The following is a 14,897-nucleotide window of genomic DNA, read 5'->3' as shown; positions in this document are numbered from 1 at the left end:
AGACTTGTTCTCATGAAGAACAGCTGAACATGGTGGAGACTTGTTCTCATGAAGAACAGCTGAACATGGTGGAGACTTGTTCTCATGAGGAACAGCTGAACATGGTGGAGACTTGTTCTCATGAAGAACAGCTGAACATGGTGGAGACTTGTTCTCATGAAGAACAGCTGAACATGGTGGAGACTTCTTGTCATGAAGAACAGCTGAACATGGTGGAGACTTGTTCTCATGAGGAACAGCTGAACATGGTGGAGACTTCTTGTCATGAAGAACAGCTGAACATGGTGGAGACTTGTTCTCATGAAGAACAGCTGAACATGGTGGAGACTTGTTCTCATGAAGAACAGCTGAACATGGTGGAGACTTCTTGTCATGAAGAACAGCTGAACATGGTGGAGACTTGTTCTCATGAGGAACAGCTGAACATGGTGGAGACTTCTTGTCATGAAGAACAGCTGAACATGGTGGAGACTTGTTCTCATGAAGAACAGCTGAACATGGTGGAGACTTGTTCTCATGAAGAACAGCTGAACATGGTGGAGACTTGTTCTCATGAAGAACAGCTGAACATGGTGGAGACTTCTTGTCATGAAGAACAGCTGAACATGGTGGAGACTTGTTCTCATGAGGAACAGCTGAACATGGTGGAGACTTGTTCTCATGAAGAACAGCTGAACATGGTGGAGACTTGTTCTCATGAGGAACAGCTGAACATGGTGGAGACTTGTTCTCATGAAGAACAGCTGAACATGGTGGAGACTTGTTCTCATGAAGAACAGCTGAACATGGTGGAGACTTGTTCTCATGAGGAACAGCTGAACATGGTGGAGACTTGTTCTCATGAAGAACAGCTGAACATGGTGGAGACTTGTTCTCATGAGGAACAGCTGAACATGGTGGAGACTTGTTCTCATGAAGAACAGCTGAACATGGTGGAGACTTGTTCTCATGAAGAACAGCTGAACATGGTGGAGACTTGTTCTCATGAAGAACAGCTGAACATGGTGGAGACTTGTTCTCATGAAGAACAGCTGAACATGGTGGAGACTTGTTCTCATGAGGAACAGCTGAACATGGTGGAGACTTGTTCTCATGAAGAACAGCTGAACATGGTGGAGACTTGTTCTCATGAGGAACAGCTGAACATGGTGGAGACTTGTTCTCATGAAGAACAGCTGAACATGGTGGAGACTTGTTCTCATGAAGAACAGCTGAACATGGTGGAGACTTGTTCTCATGAGGAACAGCTGAACATGGTGGAGACTTGTTCTCATGAAGAACAGCTGAACATGGTGGAGACTTGTTCTCATGAGGAACAGCTGAACATGGTGGAGACTTGTTCTCATGAAGAACAGCTGAACATGGTGGAGACTTGTTCTCATGAAGAACAGCTGAACATGGTGGAGACTTGTTCTCATGAAGAACAGCTGAACATGGTGGAGACTTCTTGTCATGAAGAACAGCTGAACATGGTGGAGACTTGTTCTCATGAGGAACAGCTGAACATGGTGGAGACTTGTTCTCATGAAGAACAGCTGAACATGGTGGAGACTTGTTCTCATGAGGAACAGCTGAACATGGTGGAGACTTGTTCTCATGAAGAACAGCTGAACATGGTGGAGACTTGTTCTCATGAAGAACAGCTGAACATGGTGGAGACTTGTTCTCATGAAGAACAGCTGAACATGGTGGAGACTTGTTCTCATGAAGAACAGCTGAACATGGTGGAGACTTGTTCTCATGAGGAACAGCTGAACATGGTGGAGACTTGTTCTCATGAAGAACAGCTGAACATGGTGGAGACTTGTTCTCATGAAGAACAGCTGAACATGGTGGAGACTTGTTCTCATGAAGAACAGCTGAACATGGTGGAGACTTGTTCTCATGAGGAACAGCTGAACATGGTGGAGACTTGTTCTCATGAAGAACAGCTGAACATGGTGGAGACTTGTTCTCATGAGGAACAGCTGAACATGGTGGAGACTTGTTCTCATGAAGAACAGCTGAACATGGTGGAGACTTGTTCTCATGAAGAACAGCTGAACATGGTGGAGACTTGTTCTCATGAAGAACAGCTGAACATGGTGGAGACTTGTTCTCATGAAGAACAGCTGAACATGGTGGAGACTTGTTCTCATGAGGAACAGCTGAACATGGTGGAGACTTGTTCTCATGAAGAACAGCTGAACATGGTGGAGACTTGTTCTCATGAAGAACAGCTGAACATGGTGGAGACTTGTTCTCATGAAGAACAGCTGAACATGGTGGAGACTTGTTCTCATGAAGAACAGCTGAACATGGTGGAGACTTGTTCTCATGAGGAACAGCTGAACATGGTGGAGACTTCTTGTCATGAAGAACAGCTGAACATGGTGGAGACTTGTTCTCATGAGGAACAGCTGAACATGGTGGAGACTTGTTCTCATGAAGAACAGCTGAACATGGTGGAGACTTGTTCTCATGAGGAACAGCTGAACATGGTGGAGACTTCTTGTCATGAAGAACAGCTGAACATGGTGGAGACTTGTTCTCATGAGGAACAGCTGAACATGGTGGAGACTTGTTCTCATGAGGAACAGCTGAACATGGTGGAGACTTGTTCTCATGAGGAACAGCTGAACATGGTGGAGACTTCTTGTCATGAAGAACAGCTGAACATGGTGGAGACTTGTTCTCATGAGGAACAGCTGAACATGGTGGAGACTTGTTCTCATGAGGAACAGCTGAACATGGTGGAGACTTGTTCTCATGAAGAACAGCTGAACATGGTGGAGACTTCTTGTCATGAAGAACAGCTGAACATGGTGGAGACTTGTTCTCATGAAGAACAGCTGAACATGGTGGAGACTTGTTCTCATGAAGAACAGCTGAACATGGTGGAGACTTGTTCTCATGAAGAACAGCTGAACATGGTGGAGACTTGTTCTCATGAGGAACAGCTGAACATGGTGGAGACTTGTTCTCATGAAGAACAGCTGAACATGGTGGAGACTTGTTCTCATGAAGAACAGCTGAACATGGTGGAGACTTGTTCTCATGAAGAACAGCTGAACATGGTGGAGACTTGTTCTCATGAAGAACAGCCTTCAACTCTTCATCTAGTTTTACATTGAACGTGCTGCTCCATTTTCTTATCTGGTAGTTTCTGTGCAGAGGGTCATGTCCAAGACCAGATCTACTCCTCTAGTCAGAACACATCCAACAAGATCTGGAGACCCTTTTTTATGCCAGTTCCCTAACAAACACTGTGGTGAAGCTCCGAGGCCTCTGTCTTTTCTACCCAGCCAGACTCCGGTGTAGATAGAGACACGTGGAGGTATTTATCTAAATAATCATCTGCATGTTTGTATAGATGTGTTGGTCTCAGACCAGCTACCCTGCAGCCCAGCGCTGGGTTAGAGCTACACCTAGTGGTAATCTCATGGGGATCCTCCGTGTCAGGGGATACGGCTGTTTGGTGATCGTAGTGGCGGGGGTCATCGGGCTGGGTTCTGCGCTGCAGCCATATGGCTGTGTGTGGGCTGCAGCATGCCCTGGTCCACCCTGGTCTGGTCCAGGCCTTCCCGGTGAATGTGTCCGGTGGGCGTTCTTGAGGCGGCTCCAGACATGGACTGATCCATCAGGTATCGCTTAATCACAGCGAAGTAAAGCCAGACATAAAGACACAAACCTGAATGCGGTTTTATTTTTGTAGAACGAAGGTTCAGGGAAGGGTGGGGTTAGGGTTAGGGCTGCGTGCGTGTGTGCATGTGTGTGTGTGCGTGTGTGTGTGTGTGTGTGTGTGTGTGATATTGTTTTTATATTGTAAAGCTCTTTGCAATGCAACTGTATGAAAAATGCCACATAAATAAAGTTTAATTTGAATGGAAAGATGGGTATAGCGCATTGTGAATGTACGGTGGCCATCTGTGGCCAAACTTCTTCCAGACATAAAGATGTTTTCATGTGTGAATGTGTGTCTATATATATATATATATATATAGTTTTAAAAATGGAAAAGTTTTTGGAAATAGAGAGGAAAGCAGACGAACTGCTACTACGTGACTTCAGAGTCGAGGGAAACTCATCTCAACCCTGCAGGAACCAGTAGTTCCACTGGGCACAGTTAATGAAGAAGTAGATGCAGCTGGGAAACATGGACACATCTCGTCTTTTCCCAATTAACCCAGAAAAATGAATGAAATGGTTTAAAAACAAACTGAAGTGGCTAAAGGAGCGGGGAAGACTGCATGGTGGGTGTCACACCGAACCTGCTGCGTTGCTTTCTATCATCACTAAACCTGAGGAGCGAAGGTCTCAGCCTGAATCACACATCTGCTCTGAGGCAACGCAGCGTGACTGCTGATGAACTCTGACCTCGGAGGCCACCTCCCAGTCCGGCCGGCCGTCGCTGTCCTTCAGCTCCACATAAGGCTTCTCGTGGACTCTGTTCAGGTCTTCGTGGAGGCCATCCAGGAGGAAGGCCAGCAGCTCCTGGGAGTCCTGCTGCTGGAAGCCGTTGAAGCGTGGGGCGTACTTTGCTATCGTCCACTGGAGAGGAAATGGTCACATCATTAATTTGATACGGTGGTGAGGATGCCAGACTGGGAACCAGTTTGTCAGAAAAACCTGCTCACCCTCAGTTTGAGCGGAGCCACGTTCTTCTGTGTCCCGCTCCACAGCTCCATCACCAGGTCCCCGTAACACTTGGCCATGTGACCTCTCATCCCGATCGGGTTGATTCTGTCAACGAAGCATCGGCGGGTCAGGACAGGTAAACACGTTGCAACCAGTTACACCTGAGACCAGTAGACGCTACCTGTTGAGCTCGTACAGATGCCTCCCTGAGATGAAGTAGTCCGTTAGAGGTTTGGTGTTGCTCACACACTGGATGCTGGAGTTCATGAAGCAGGTGTTGCCAAGGTTACTGAGACCAGTGGCGCCCTTTTCTGTTGGAACTGGGAGGGAAAACCAGAACAAACTGGTCACACTTAAAGCACAGAATAAATGTTCTTTACTGAGGAACGATGAAGATGAAGGTATTTTTACTGAGGAAGGGATAAATAATTATGACTCCGTTTACAGAATAAAACTCAGCACTTCCTGAAAGTTTTCATTTTACTTGTATTTTAGTACCAGAAATAAAATGTATTAATTACATATAAAATATATTATTCAAATTAAACAATAAACTCATTACTGCACAAACAATGATCTGCCAAGATCATCAAGAGCAAAGCATGATTTTAAATCAACCACAAGTTAAATCAAAGCTTTAATTTATTTTTTATTGAAATAATTAATTTTTTCTGATTTAAAATATTTAATCTTTCTTATTTAAATAATTTAATTCTTCTTATTTAAATAATTTAATTCTTCTTATTTAAATAATTTAATTCTTATTTAAATAATTTAATTTTTCTTATTAAAAAAAATAATTTACTTATTTACTTATTCAATTTGAACATTAATTTCATTTCATCTTTATTCACTTTAATATTTTTAATTTAATAATTTAATTCCATTTTTTAAATTAAAATTACCTGATTATTATTCAAATTATTTTAGCTTATTTTTTATTACCTTTATTACTTTATTAAGAACTTTATACTTTATTAAACTTTATTGTACTTTTTGTATATATTTAATTAACTTTAATATACTTTAATATTATTTAAATAAGTTTTGACCTAATCTAATTTCATGAAAGTTTGGATGCAAGGCAGCCGAACAATCATCAGTGTGTTTCTGCTGATTCTACTTATGTGATGAACAGAAGCAGAAGGAGATAAAACCTGATGAGAGATTCATCAGATAGACCTGAAACAGTCAAAAAGTGGAGAAAGACTTCCAGGCGGCTTCGAGGAGATTCTGGTCCACCATCCGGCGGCTCAGGAGGGGGAAGCAGTGCTCCATCAATACTGTGTACAGTGGAGGTGGGGAGCTGCTGACCTCAACTCGGGACGTAGTGGGTCGGTGGAAGGAATACTTCGAAGACCTCCTCAATCCTACCAACACGTCTTCCGATGAGGAAGCAGAGCTGGTGGACTCAGGGGTGGACTGTCCTATCTCTGGGGCTGAAGTCGCTGAGGTGGTCAAAAAGCTCCTTGGCGGCAAGGCCCCCGGGGTGGATGAGATCCGCCCGGAGTTCCTTAAGGCTCTGGATGCTGTGGGGCTGTCCTGGCTGACACGCCTCTGCAGCATCGCGTGGACATCGGGGACAGTACCGCTGGATTGGCAGACTGGGGTGGTGGTCCCCCTTTTTAAGAAGGGGGACCGGAGGGTGTGTTCCAATTACAGGGGAATCACACTCCTCAGCCTCCCTGGTAAGGTCTATTCAGGGGTCCTGGAGAGGAGGGTCCGCCGGATAGTCGAATCCCGGATTGAGGAGGAGCAGTGTGGTTTTCGTCCTGGTCGCAGAACAGTGGACCAGCTCTATACCCTCTTTGGGGTCCTGGAGGGGGCATGGGAGTTTGCCCAACCAGTCTACATGTGCTTTGTGGACCTGGAGAAGGCGTTCGACCGTGTCCCCCGGGGGCTCCTGTGGGGGGTACTCCGGGAGTATGGGGTACCGGACCCCCTTGTGCGAGCTGTCCGGTCCCTGTACGACAGGTGTCAGAGCTTGGTCCACATTCCCGGTAGTAAGTCGGATTCGTTTCCGGTGAGGGTTGGACTCCGCCAAGGCTGCCCTTTATCACCGATTCTGTTCATAACTTATATGGACAGAATTTCTAGGCGCAGCCGAGGTGTTGAGGGGATCCGACTTGGTGGCCTCAGGATTGGGTCCCTGCTTTTTGCAGATGACGTGGTCCTGCTGGCTTCATCTGGTCGTGATCTCCAGCTCTCGCTTGAGCGATTCGCGGCCGAGTGTGAAGCGGCTGGGATGAGAATCAGCACCTCCAAATCTGACACCATGGTCCTCAGCCGGAATAGGGTGGATTGCCCTCTCCGGGTCGGGAGTCAGGTCCTGCCTCAAGTGGAGGAGTTTAAATATCTCGGGGTCTTGTTCACGAGTGAGGGAAGGATGGAGCGTGAGATCGACAGACGGATCGGTGCGGCGTCTGCAGTAATGCGGACTCTGCGCCGGTCTGTCGTGGTGAAGAAGGAGCTGAGCCAGAAGGCGAAGCTCTCGATTTACCAGTTGATCTACGTTCCTACCCTCACCTATGGTCATGAGCTGTGGGTCGTGACCGAAAGAACGAGATCTCGTATACAGGCGGCTGAAATGGGTTTCCTCCGCAGGGTGGCCGGGCTCTCCCTTAGAGATAGGGTGAGGAGCTCGGTCATCCGGGAGGGGCTCAGAGTAGAGCCGCTGCTGAGGTGTTCCAGGCACGTCCCTCTGGGAGGAGACCCCGGGGAAGACCCAGGACACGCTGGAGGGATTACATCTCTCGGCTGGCCTGGGAACGCCTCGGGATCCCCCCCCGCAGAGTTGGCAAATGTGGCTGGGGAGAGGGAAGTCTGGGCTTCCCTGCTTAGGCTGCTGCCCCCGCGACCCGACCCCGGATAAGCAACTGAAGATGAAGATGAAGATGACAGTCAAAAAGTCTGTTTTGGATTTCGTTTGTACAGCTTTGCCTTCGAACATGCAGCTTTTTCATACAGATGGTTTCATGTGGTCCAACTGGAAGATTTTACATCACCACATCTTATTAGAATGTAAAGTATTTGTCTCCTTCTGCAACATCTCCTCTAAGAGCCGTCTCCCCGTGGAGGTTTAGTCCTCTATGTGGAGGGAAGCAGGTACCTTTGTGTCTGTCCATTTTACTGCTGTTGGCGATGAAGGACATTTCTTCAGGCCAGCTCATGTCTTTGTTCCTGACTGCAGGAGAGAAAACAGGCATTTATGCACGTATTCCTCATGTTCAGCCGCTCCATAAGAAGAAACTGGAGACGGCCTTTCATACCCTCAATAACCAGCTGCTGCTCATCCTGGATCTTCAGGCTTTCCAGTGTGTGGTCTTCATCGTCCAGAAGGGTCAGGTAGTTCTGGAGGACAACAAAACATGCAGGAAGGATTAACACTAGAAAATAGAAGAGCTTTTCATGTCTTTATCCTGCAAAGTAAACAAACATTTATCAGTAAACAAGCTGGAAATGTGTCGCCGTCAAGGTGAGCGTAGGTTGATGTTCTGGGCTGGAATAATGCGAGGTGGGGGGTAGGACCCTGAAGGCGGCGCTATGAAAAACCGGTCCAGTTTCCTGCTGTGGAGCATGAAAGGAAGAGGCGGTAACAAGGCTGCATCCCATCGGGGAGAGTAAGACACAAAACGAGAACATTTTCCATACTTTACTCCATATTTACTGTATGGAAGCCGTTCTGCAGGATAATCCAGATTAATATTCCTGGACTTTATATATCACGGATCCCTTCCTGGAGAAGGGATGCTGGGTGGTGGAGCTCCAGGACACGCCTTGGGCCAGATGTTTTCTCTGCTTGACGCAACGATCTGACCCTCCTGGAACACACCACCATCTTTAACCGTCTGAGACCAGTTCTGAAACATTCTGAGCCGCGACCCCCCCATGACAACACGCTGGTTTTCACGACCCCCCCCATGACAACACGCTGGTTTTCACGACCCCCCCCATGACAACACGCTGGTTTTCACGACACCCCCCATGACAACACGCTGGTTTTCACGACCCCCCCATGACAACACGCTGGTTTTCATGACCCCCCCCCCCATGACAACACGCTGGTTTTCACGACCCCCCCCATGACAACACGCTGGTTTTCACGACCCCCCCCCCATGACAACACGCTGGTTTTCATGACCCCCCCCCCATGACAACACGCTGGTTTTCACGACCCCCCCCATGACAACACGCTGGTTTTCACGACCCCCCCCATGACAACACGCTGGTTTTCACGACCCCCCCCATGACAACACGCTGGTTTTCACGACCCCCCCCCCCATGACAACACGCTGGTTTTCACGACCCCCCCCCCATGACAACACGCTGGTTTTCATGACCCCCCCCCCATGACAACACGCTGGTTTTCACGACACCCCCCATGACAACACGCTGGTTTTCACGACCCCCCCCCATGACAACACGCTGGTTTTCACGACCCCCCCCATGACAACACGCTGGTTTTCACGACACCCCCCATGACAACACGCTGGTTTTCACGACCCCCCCCATGACAACACGCTGGTTTTCACGACCCCCCCCCATGACAACACGCTGGTTTTCATGACCCCCCCCATGAGACGACTGTGTGACAAAGTGGTTTTTGGTGGATGTCTAAAACCAGCGTTTCTCAGACGAAATGCAGATTTCTAATATGACATGAGTACTAAGTTTCTGCACCAGTTTGTTTTGGTAAATCTAAGAGGTGATTATGGTTTTAAACGTACAGACATAAAACATGTCTGCTTCTTTCACATAAAAACTATTTTCTCTGGACACGTTGCTGTCCACAAGGCGACCCACAGGGGGGGCGCAGCAAGGCTAAATAAAACTCGAGAGTTTTTATACTGGATAAATTTCTAAAAGTACTCATTGGAAATGATGATAAATCAACAAGAGAGACTCCAAGTAATAAAAAAGAAATCTATGATGGAGTATATCTGCCCCTGCTTGACCAGTAATAGTTATGATCAATGGTGGGTAATAATGAGACCACAGTCTTTTGCATGTACCAAAATATTATTATCTAATATAATGAAGTATGAAGACAAACACGTTACAGCAACCCTTGGGTACTTTTCATCCTGAACACAAAGAAAAGCCTGCAGGTTACTATAGAGATAAACCATCCAACTATCATAAGTTGTTTTACTAAAGCAGAGAAAACTCACCTGAAGTAGTTTGCAGAGATTCCTGGTTTAAAATGTTTCACACTGAAGCAGAAGAATGGATGATAATACGGACACGGTTTTAATTATACCTACAATACAGCCACTAAAACTAAACACGCATTTCTTACTATGTTTCTACGGTTTGTGTGACAGGAGGGGGGGCTCCACATTACTGTCGTCGATGAAATGAGGGTCCTGCAGAAAACGTTTGGAAACCACTGATTTAGAGAAACTATTGAGCTTTATGAAACCGCAGCAGCAGAATTCTGAAGTAAAACCCGAGTGGGAAGATGGTTAGTACCCGGGAAGAACTGGTCTCAGCGTGAGCGTCTCACCTCGCTGTTGTACAGCCACAGCCTCATGTCCTCCTCCTTGATGCGGAGCCTCTGGGACAGGTACACGTGGATGTCCTTGATGGTGGCCATGCGGCTGAAGCAGCCGGTGTAAGCCAGCATCCTCTTCAGAGGAGCGTTGGGAGACGGAACGTTTCCTGCTGGGGGGGCGACAACATGGCGGGCATTACTTTCTCAGCTCAGATCATCACACACCTTTACCGTCACACACACACACACACACACACACACACACACACACACAGATGCAAACAGCTGACTGGGAACCAGCAACAGCACCATCCTGATTGAGGATTAGTTGTAAGAAAGCAGCAAGAAAAGGGCTCCGGCGTCGATCAGTTCAGGCTTGATTGGCAGATAATCAACTCAGAGGGATTTAGGTGTCAATTTAAACACTTTAATCAAGTTTAAGACACTTTATTAGTCCTGTTATTCATTCGTTTTATTGATTTTAAGATGATTAATAAATCTGGAGATGTTTTTTCCATCGACACAGCTTTGTTTTCCAGCTCTGACATCGAGGCCAGGTGGAAATAAACCCATGTGTGTCCAGAGGAACTGGAAGACTCACACCAGCAGATGTAACTGGGAGGAGCCTGATGGGATGACTGGAAGGCCTCATGCAGAGGCCTGATGTCAGGCTGAGCATCGCCTTCCTCTGGTCCACGTCACCACCACGCCGTTTGAACCATCATAAGGTCAAGCAGCAGAAACATTAACCCTTAAATCACCAAGCTACTGATGGGATGGTTTCATCTAAAACCACATGCTGGTGCTGAATCCTCTCTGTTGGTGGAAAGTCTGATGAAGATAAATAATGGTGGATTTAGAGTCTCTGAATAAACACTACATGTTGTGTCTGGATTGTAAACCTCCTGGACGGATAGAAACGCTGGAAAACCTCCGTAGACCAGCTGGAGGGTCACATGACCATCACAGACCTCCACGCTGCTGGTCTGACGGCTCGGGTCGGGATTCAGTCTGGTCCAAGATGCTGCAGGAGGTTCTGATGAGGAAGATCATGTTTCTACAGCTTCATCTTCATGTTAATCCAGAACAGAATCTGAGATTCTTCTCCTCACAAATAAAACTGTCAGAGACCAGGATCCACTGATTCTGGTCCTGATGGAGGTTTTCCCTCCTGGTTCTGGTCCTGATGGAGGTTTTCTGTCTTGGTTCTGGTCCTGATGGAGGTTTTCCCTCCTGGTTCTGGTCCTGATGGAGGTTTTCCCTCCTGGTTCTGGTCCTGATGGAGGTTTTACTGCCTGGTTCTGGTCCTGATGGAGGTTTTCTGTCTTGGTTCTGGTCCTGATGGAGGTTTTCGGTCTTGGTTCTGGTCCTGATGGAGGTTTTCGGTCTTGGTTCTGGTCCTGATGGAGGTTTTCGGTCCTGGTTCTGGTCCTGATGGAGGTTTTCCCTCCTGGTTCTGGTTCTGATGGAGGTTTTCGGTCTTGGTTCTGGTCCTGATGGAGGTTTTCCCTCCTGGTTCTGGTCCTGATGGAGGTTTTCCCTCCTGGTTCTGGTCCTGATGGAGGTTTTCGGTCCTGGTTCTGGTTCTGATGGAGGTTTTCGGTCTTGGTTCTGGTCCTGATGGAGGTTTTCGGTCTTGGTTCTGGTCCTGATGGAGGTTTTCGGTCCTGGTTCTGGTTCTGATGGAGGTTTTCCCTCCTGGTTCTGGTTCTGATGGAGGTTTTCCTTACTGATTCTGGTCCTGATGAGGTTTTCGGTCCTGATTCTGGTCCTGATGGAGGTTTTCGGTCCTGGTTCTGGTTCTGATGGAGGTTTTCGGTCCTGATTCTGGTCCTGATGAGGTTTTCGGTCCTGATTCTGGTCCTGATGGAGGTTTTCGGTCCTGGTTTGGTCCTGGTGGAGGTTTTCCTTCCTGGTTCTGGTTCTGATGGAGGTTTTCCTTCCTGGTTCTGGTTCTGATGGAGGTTTTCGGTCATGGTTCTGGTTCTAATGGAGGTTTTCGGTCCTGGTTCTGGTTCTGATGGAGGTTTTACTGCCTGATTCTGGTCCTGATGGAGGTTTTCGGTCATGGTTCTGGTCCTGATGGAGGTTTTCGGTCCTGATTCTGGTCCTGATGGAGGTTTTCGGTCCTGATTCTGGTCCTGATGGAGGTTTTCGGTCCTGGTTTGGTCCTGATGGAGGTTTTCCTTCCTGGTTCTGGTTCTGATGGAGGTTTTACTGCCTGATTCTGGTCCTGATGGAGGTTTTCGGTCATGGTTCTGGTTCTAATGGAGGTTTTCGGTCCTGGTTCTGGTTCTGATAGAGTGATTATAAACTAAACTGATCTATTTCCTACCAGCTGGTTGAACCGACTCGTCTGTAAATTTTTGCTGTATAAATAAAGCTGGGTTGAACTGAATGACTTCTGCTGTGAAGTCCGACCCAGTAGCTCCACCTCATGCGGTTCTGATCAACTTTTCTCCAGCAGAATTCAGCAGCACCAGAAAGATTCCAGAGGAAAAGCTGTGCCGGAGGAGAAAAAGCTTTGCGTTGTCAAACTGCTGATTAGTCGCTCCCCTTCATGGGTCAGAACGCCGCTGGCGTTGGATCAGTTTATTCCGGTTAAATGTGGGGCGAAACAACGGCTTGCTCTGCTCTTGCTGCAGGCTTACGTTACCTCTCGGTGGGGGTAAATGCGGTGGAAACATTCGCAGGCTGGTCATACCCATATTGACCCAGATGTTGGACTGCGGGGAGCGCGTGGCCGGCTGCTGGCGGAGGAAGAGGAGGTAGCGGGGGAAGAGCTCCAGCTCGGCGTGGCCCGTCTTGCTTTGCAGGATTACCTGCAGGAGAGAACGAAGATCTGATTGTCTGCTTCAGAAAGGAACACACGATAAGATTCCATCTTACAAACACGAGATCTCTTTGTTTCTTCCATTCTTCTGGGTTTATTTTCTTTATTTTTAATTTTCTATATTTTTCTTTATTTTTATTCAGTTTTATTTTATTTAATTTATTTTTTACTATTTTATTAGATTTTTTATTTATTCTTTGTTTTTATTTTACTTTAATATCATACTCTTTGTTTCTTAAATTGTTCTGCGATTATTTACTTTATTTTTAATTTTTTTTTATTTTTCTTTATTCTTCTTCAGTTTTATTTTTATTATTTTATTTTACATTTATTTTTTTTGTTTTGTTTTATTTTACTTTCTGATCATTCTCTTTGTTTATTCCATTCTTCTGCATTTATTTTCTTTATTTTAAATTTTCATCTTTTTTATTTGGTTACATTTTTTTTAATTCATTTTATTTTATTTATTTATTTTTTGTTTTTATTTTACTTTGTTTATTTCCAATGTCTTTGTTTATTCCATTCTAGAAGCACCATCTGATGGCAGCACACTTGCTAGCTTGATTTTTTTTAAATACAAACTCTTCACATATAAATATCTGTTTTCAAATCAGGTCTTTTTTACGAGAATTTCACGCCGGTTCTGAGGGTTGGGTGGGAGGATGGTTAGGTTTGGAGGGTGTTCTGCATATTTTTGGCTATCTCAAGAGTTGTTATGATGAGTCTCCATGGCAACGAAAAACTTTTTTTTTTTTTTACTGAATTTCCCTTTGCGGATTAATAAAGTATTTTTCATTTAACTTCTACTGTATGTGAGGGTGAAAAACATCTGGGCAGCCTCACTGAGGAGACGTCACCACCTCAGACTCGTCGTCCTGAACTGAAGAAGACTCTGCTAACAGGACCATCATGGCGAACGGGGAAGTCGTTTTCTTATCACGTGCAGGTCTTACTGGGAGTGTTTACACGGGTGGAACCAGCGCCTCTCAGATAAACTCTGCTCCAAGAATGAGGAACTGCGTTTACTGCACATTCCTGCAGGTTAGAAATGCATCTACTCTGGTTTTTACTGTAAACCAGTAAAGTTCCCCAGTCAGAGGTGGTTTTATTGATGCCTCTGAAAGTCATGAATTATGAGATTGTTGTCCAAATGTTTTCTTTATGTGCTGCTGCTGGTAAACTGGTGTATTTTCATCAGCTGGTCTCCAGTCGTCAGGTGGACTAAATCCGCCGTCGAGTCGCTGCATTCACTCACCGGTCGCGGCAGGCTGATGTTGGCGCCGTACCAGTGGTACAGTGCTCGCCACACTGGCTCTGGCACCGTCTCAAAGTCTCTACCAGGCACCAGCTGCAGAGAACGCTTCAGCCTACCACCCTCCATGGTTAATGTAGGGGCCTGTGTGGACAACACAAACATCAGCATGTAAATAAGTACACAAAAGACACCATTCTGTCGCCTTGAATTACGGATAATAGTCAGAGACAGAATCCTACTGCTACGCACACGCTGACGCGCGTCTATCACTCCAGTTAATGGTGCAGATAAGACCAAACAAAACAGAAGCAGCATCTGCTCCCTGAAAGCTTTGGCCAACTGCCTCTCTCTGGTCATCTCTTATTGTATTTAAGGAAAACAAAGGCTACGAAAACAAACAAAGCCGAGCATCACCTGGCTTTAAAAAGCACCTGAACCAGAACGACTGTATCCAGACTGAGTTTCTACATGTCTCATCATCAACCAGCAGGCTGTGTTCACGGATGTAACACTGAAGGAGACACTGGTACAAAAGAAGAATGACTAACACCCACATAACTCACAAAACAAGACGTACTGAGCAGTAAACTTACTTCACTCATAATAATCCAGTAACATGTTGCTTTACCAGAATCTGCTCCTTCATAACAAACAACACAGTGATCTGTTTCCATCAAAGTCTGGTTTACACACTGCAC

General features: G+C 46.3%; 1 protein-coding gene across 3 annotated transcripts in view; it reads right to left on the bottom strand.

Annotated features, from left to right (window-relative positions):
• The window catches only part of usp32 (ubiquitin specific peptidase 32), a 78,107-nt gene that overhangs the window by 14,751 nt on the left and 48,459 nt on the right, over positions 1–14,897 (bottom strand). The window contains exons 15-22 of one of the 3 annotated variants that reach the window (XM_079246795.1): positions 14,200–14,340; positions 12,768–12,933; positions 10,124–10,278; positions 7,887–7,968; positions 7,727–7,801; positions 4,799–4,937; positions 4,617–4,722; positions 4,357–4,530 (exon numbers count right to left, since the gene is read on the bottom strand). In XM_079246795.1, the coding sequence (XP_079102921.1) occupies positions 4,357–4,530; positions 4,617–4,722; positions 4,799–4,937; positions 7,727–7,801; positions 7,887–7,968; positions 10,124–10,278; positions 12,768–12,933; positions 14,200–14,340 (1,038 nt within the window). Of the gene's footprint in view, positions 1–4,356; positions 4,531–4,616; positions 4,723–4,798; positions 4,938–7,726; positions 7,802–7,886; positions 7,969–10,123; positions 10,282–12,767; positions 12,934–14,199; positions 14,341–14,897 lie in introns of all 3 variants that reach the window. The other 2 variants (XM_079246796.1, XM_079246797.1) reach the window with 2 other exon arrangements.

The sequence above is a fragment of the Telmatherina bonti genome (assembly GCF_933228915.1).
Source record: "Telmatherina bonti genome assembly, chromosome: 9".
Lineage (NCBI taxonomy): Eukaryota > Metazoa > Chordata > Actinopteri > Atheriniformes > Telmatherinidae > Telmatherina > Telmatherina bonti.
Note: the sequence above shows the minus strand (reverse complement) of the source record. Positions and strands in the feature narration are given on the sequence as shown.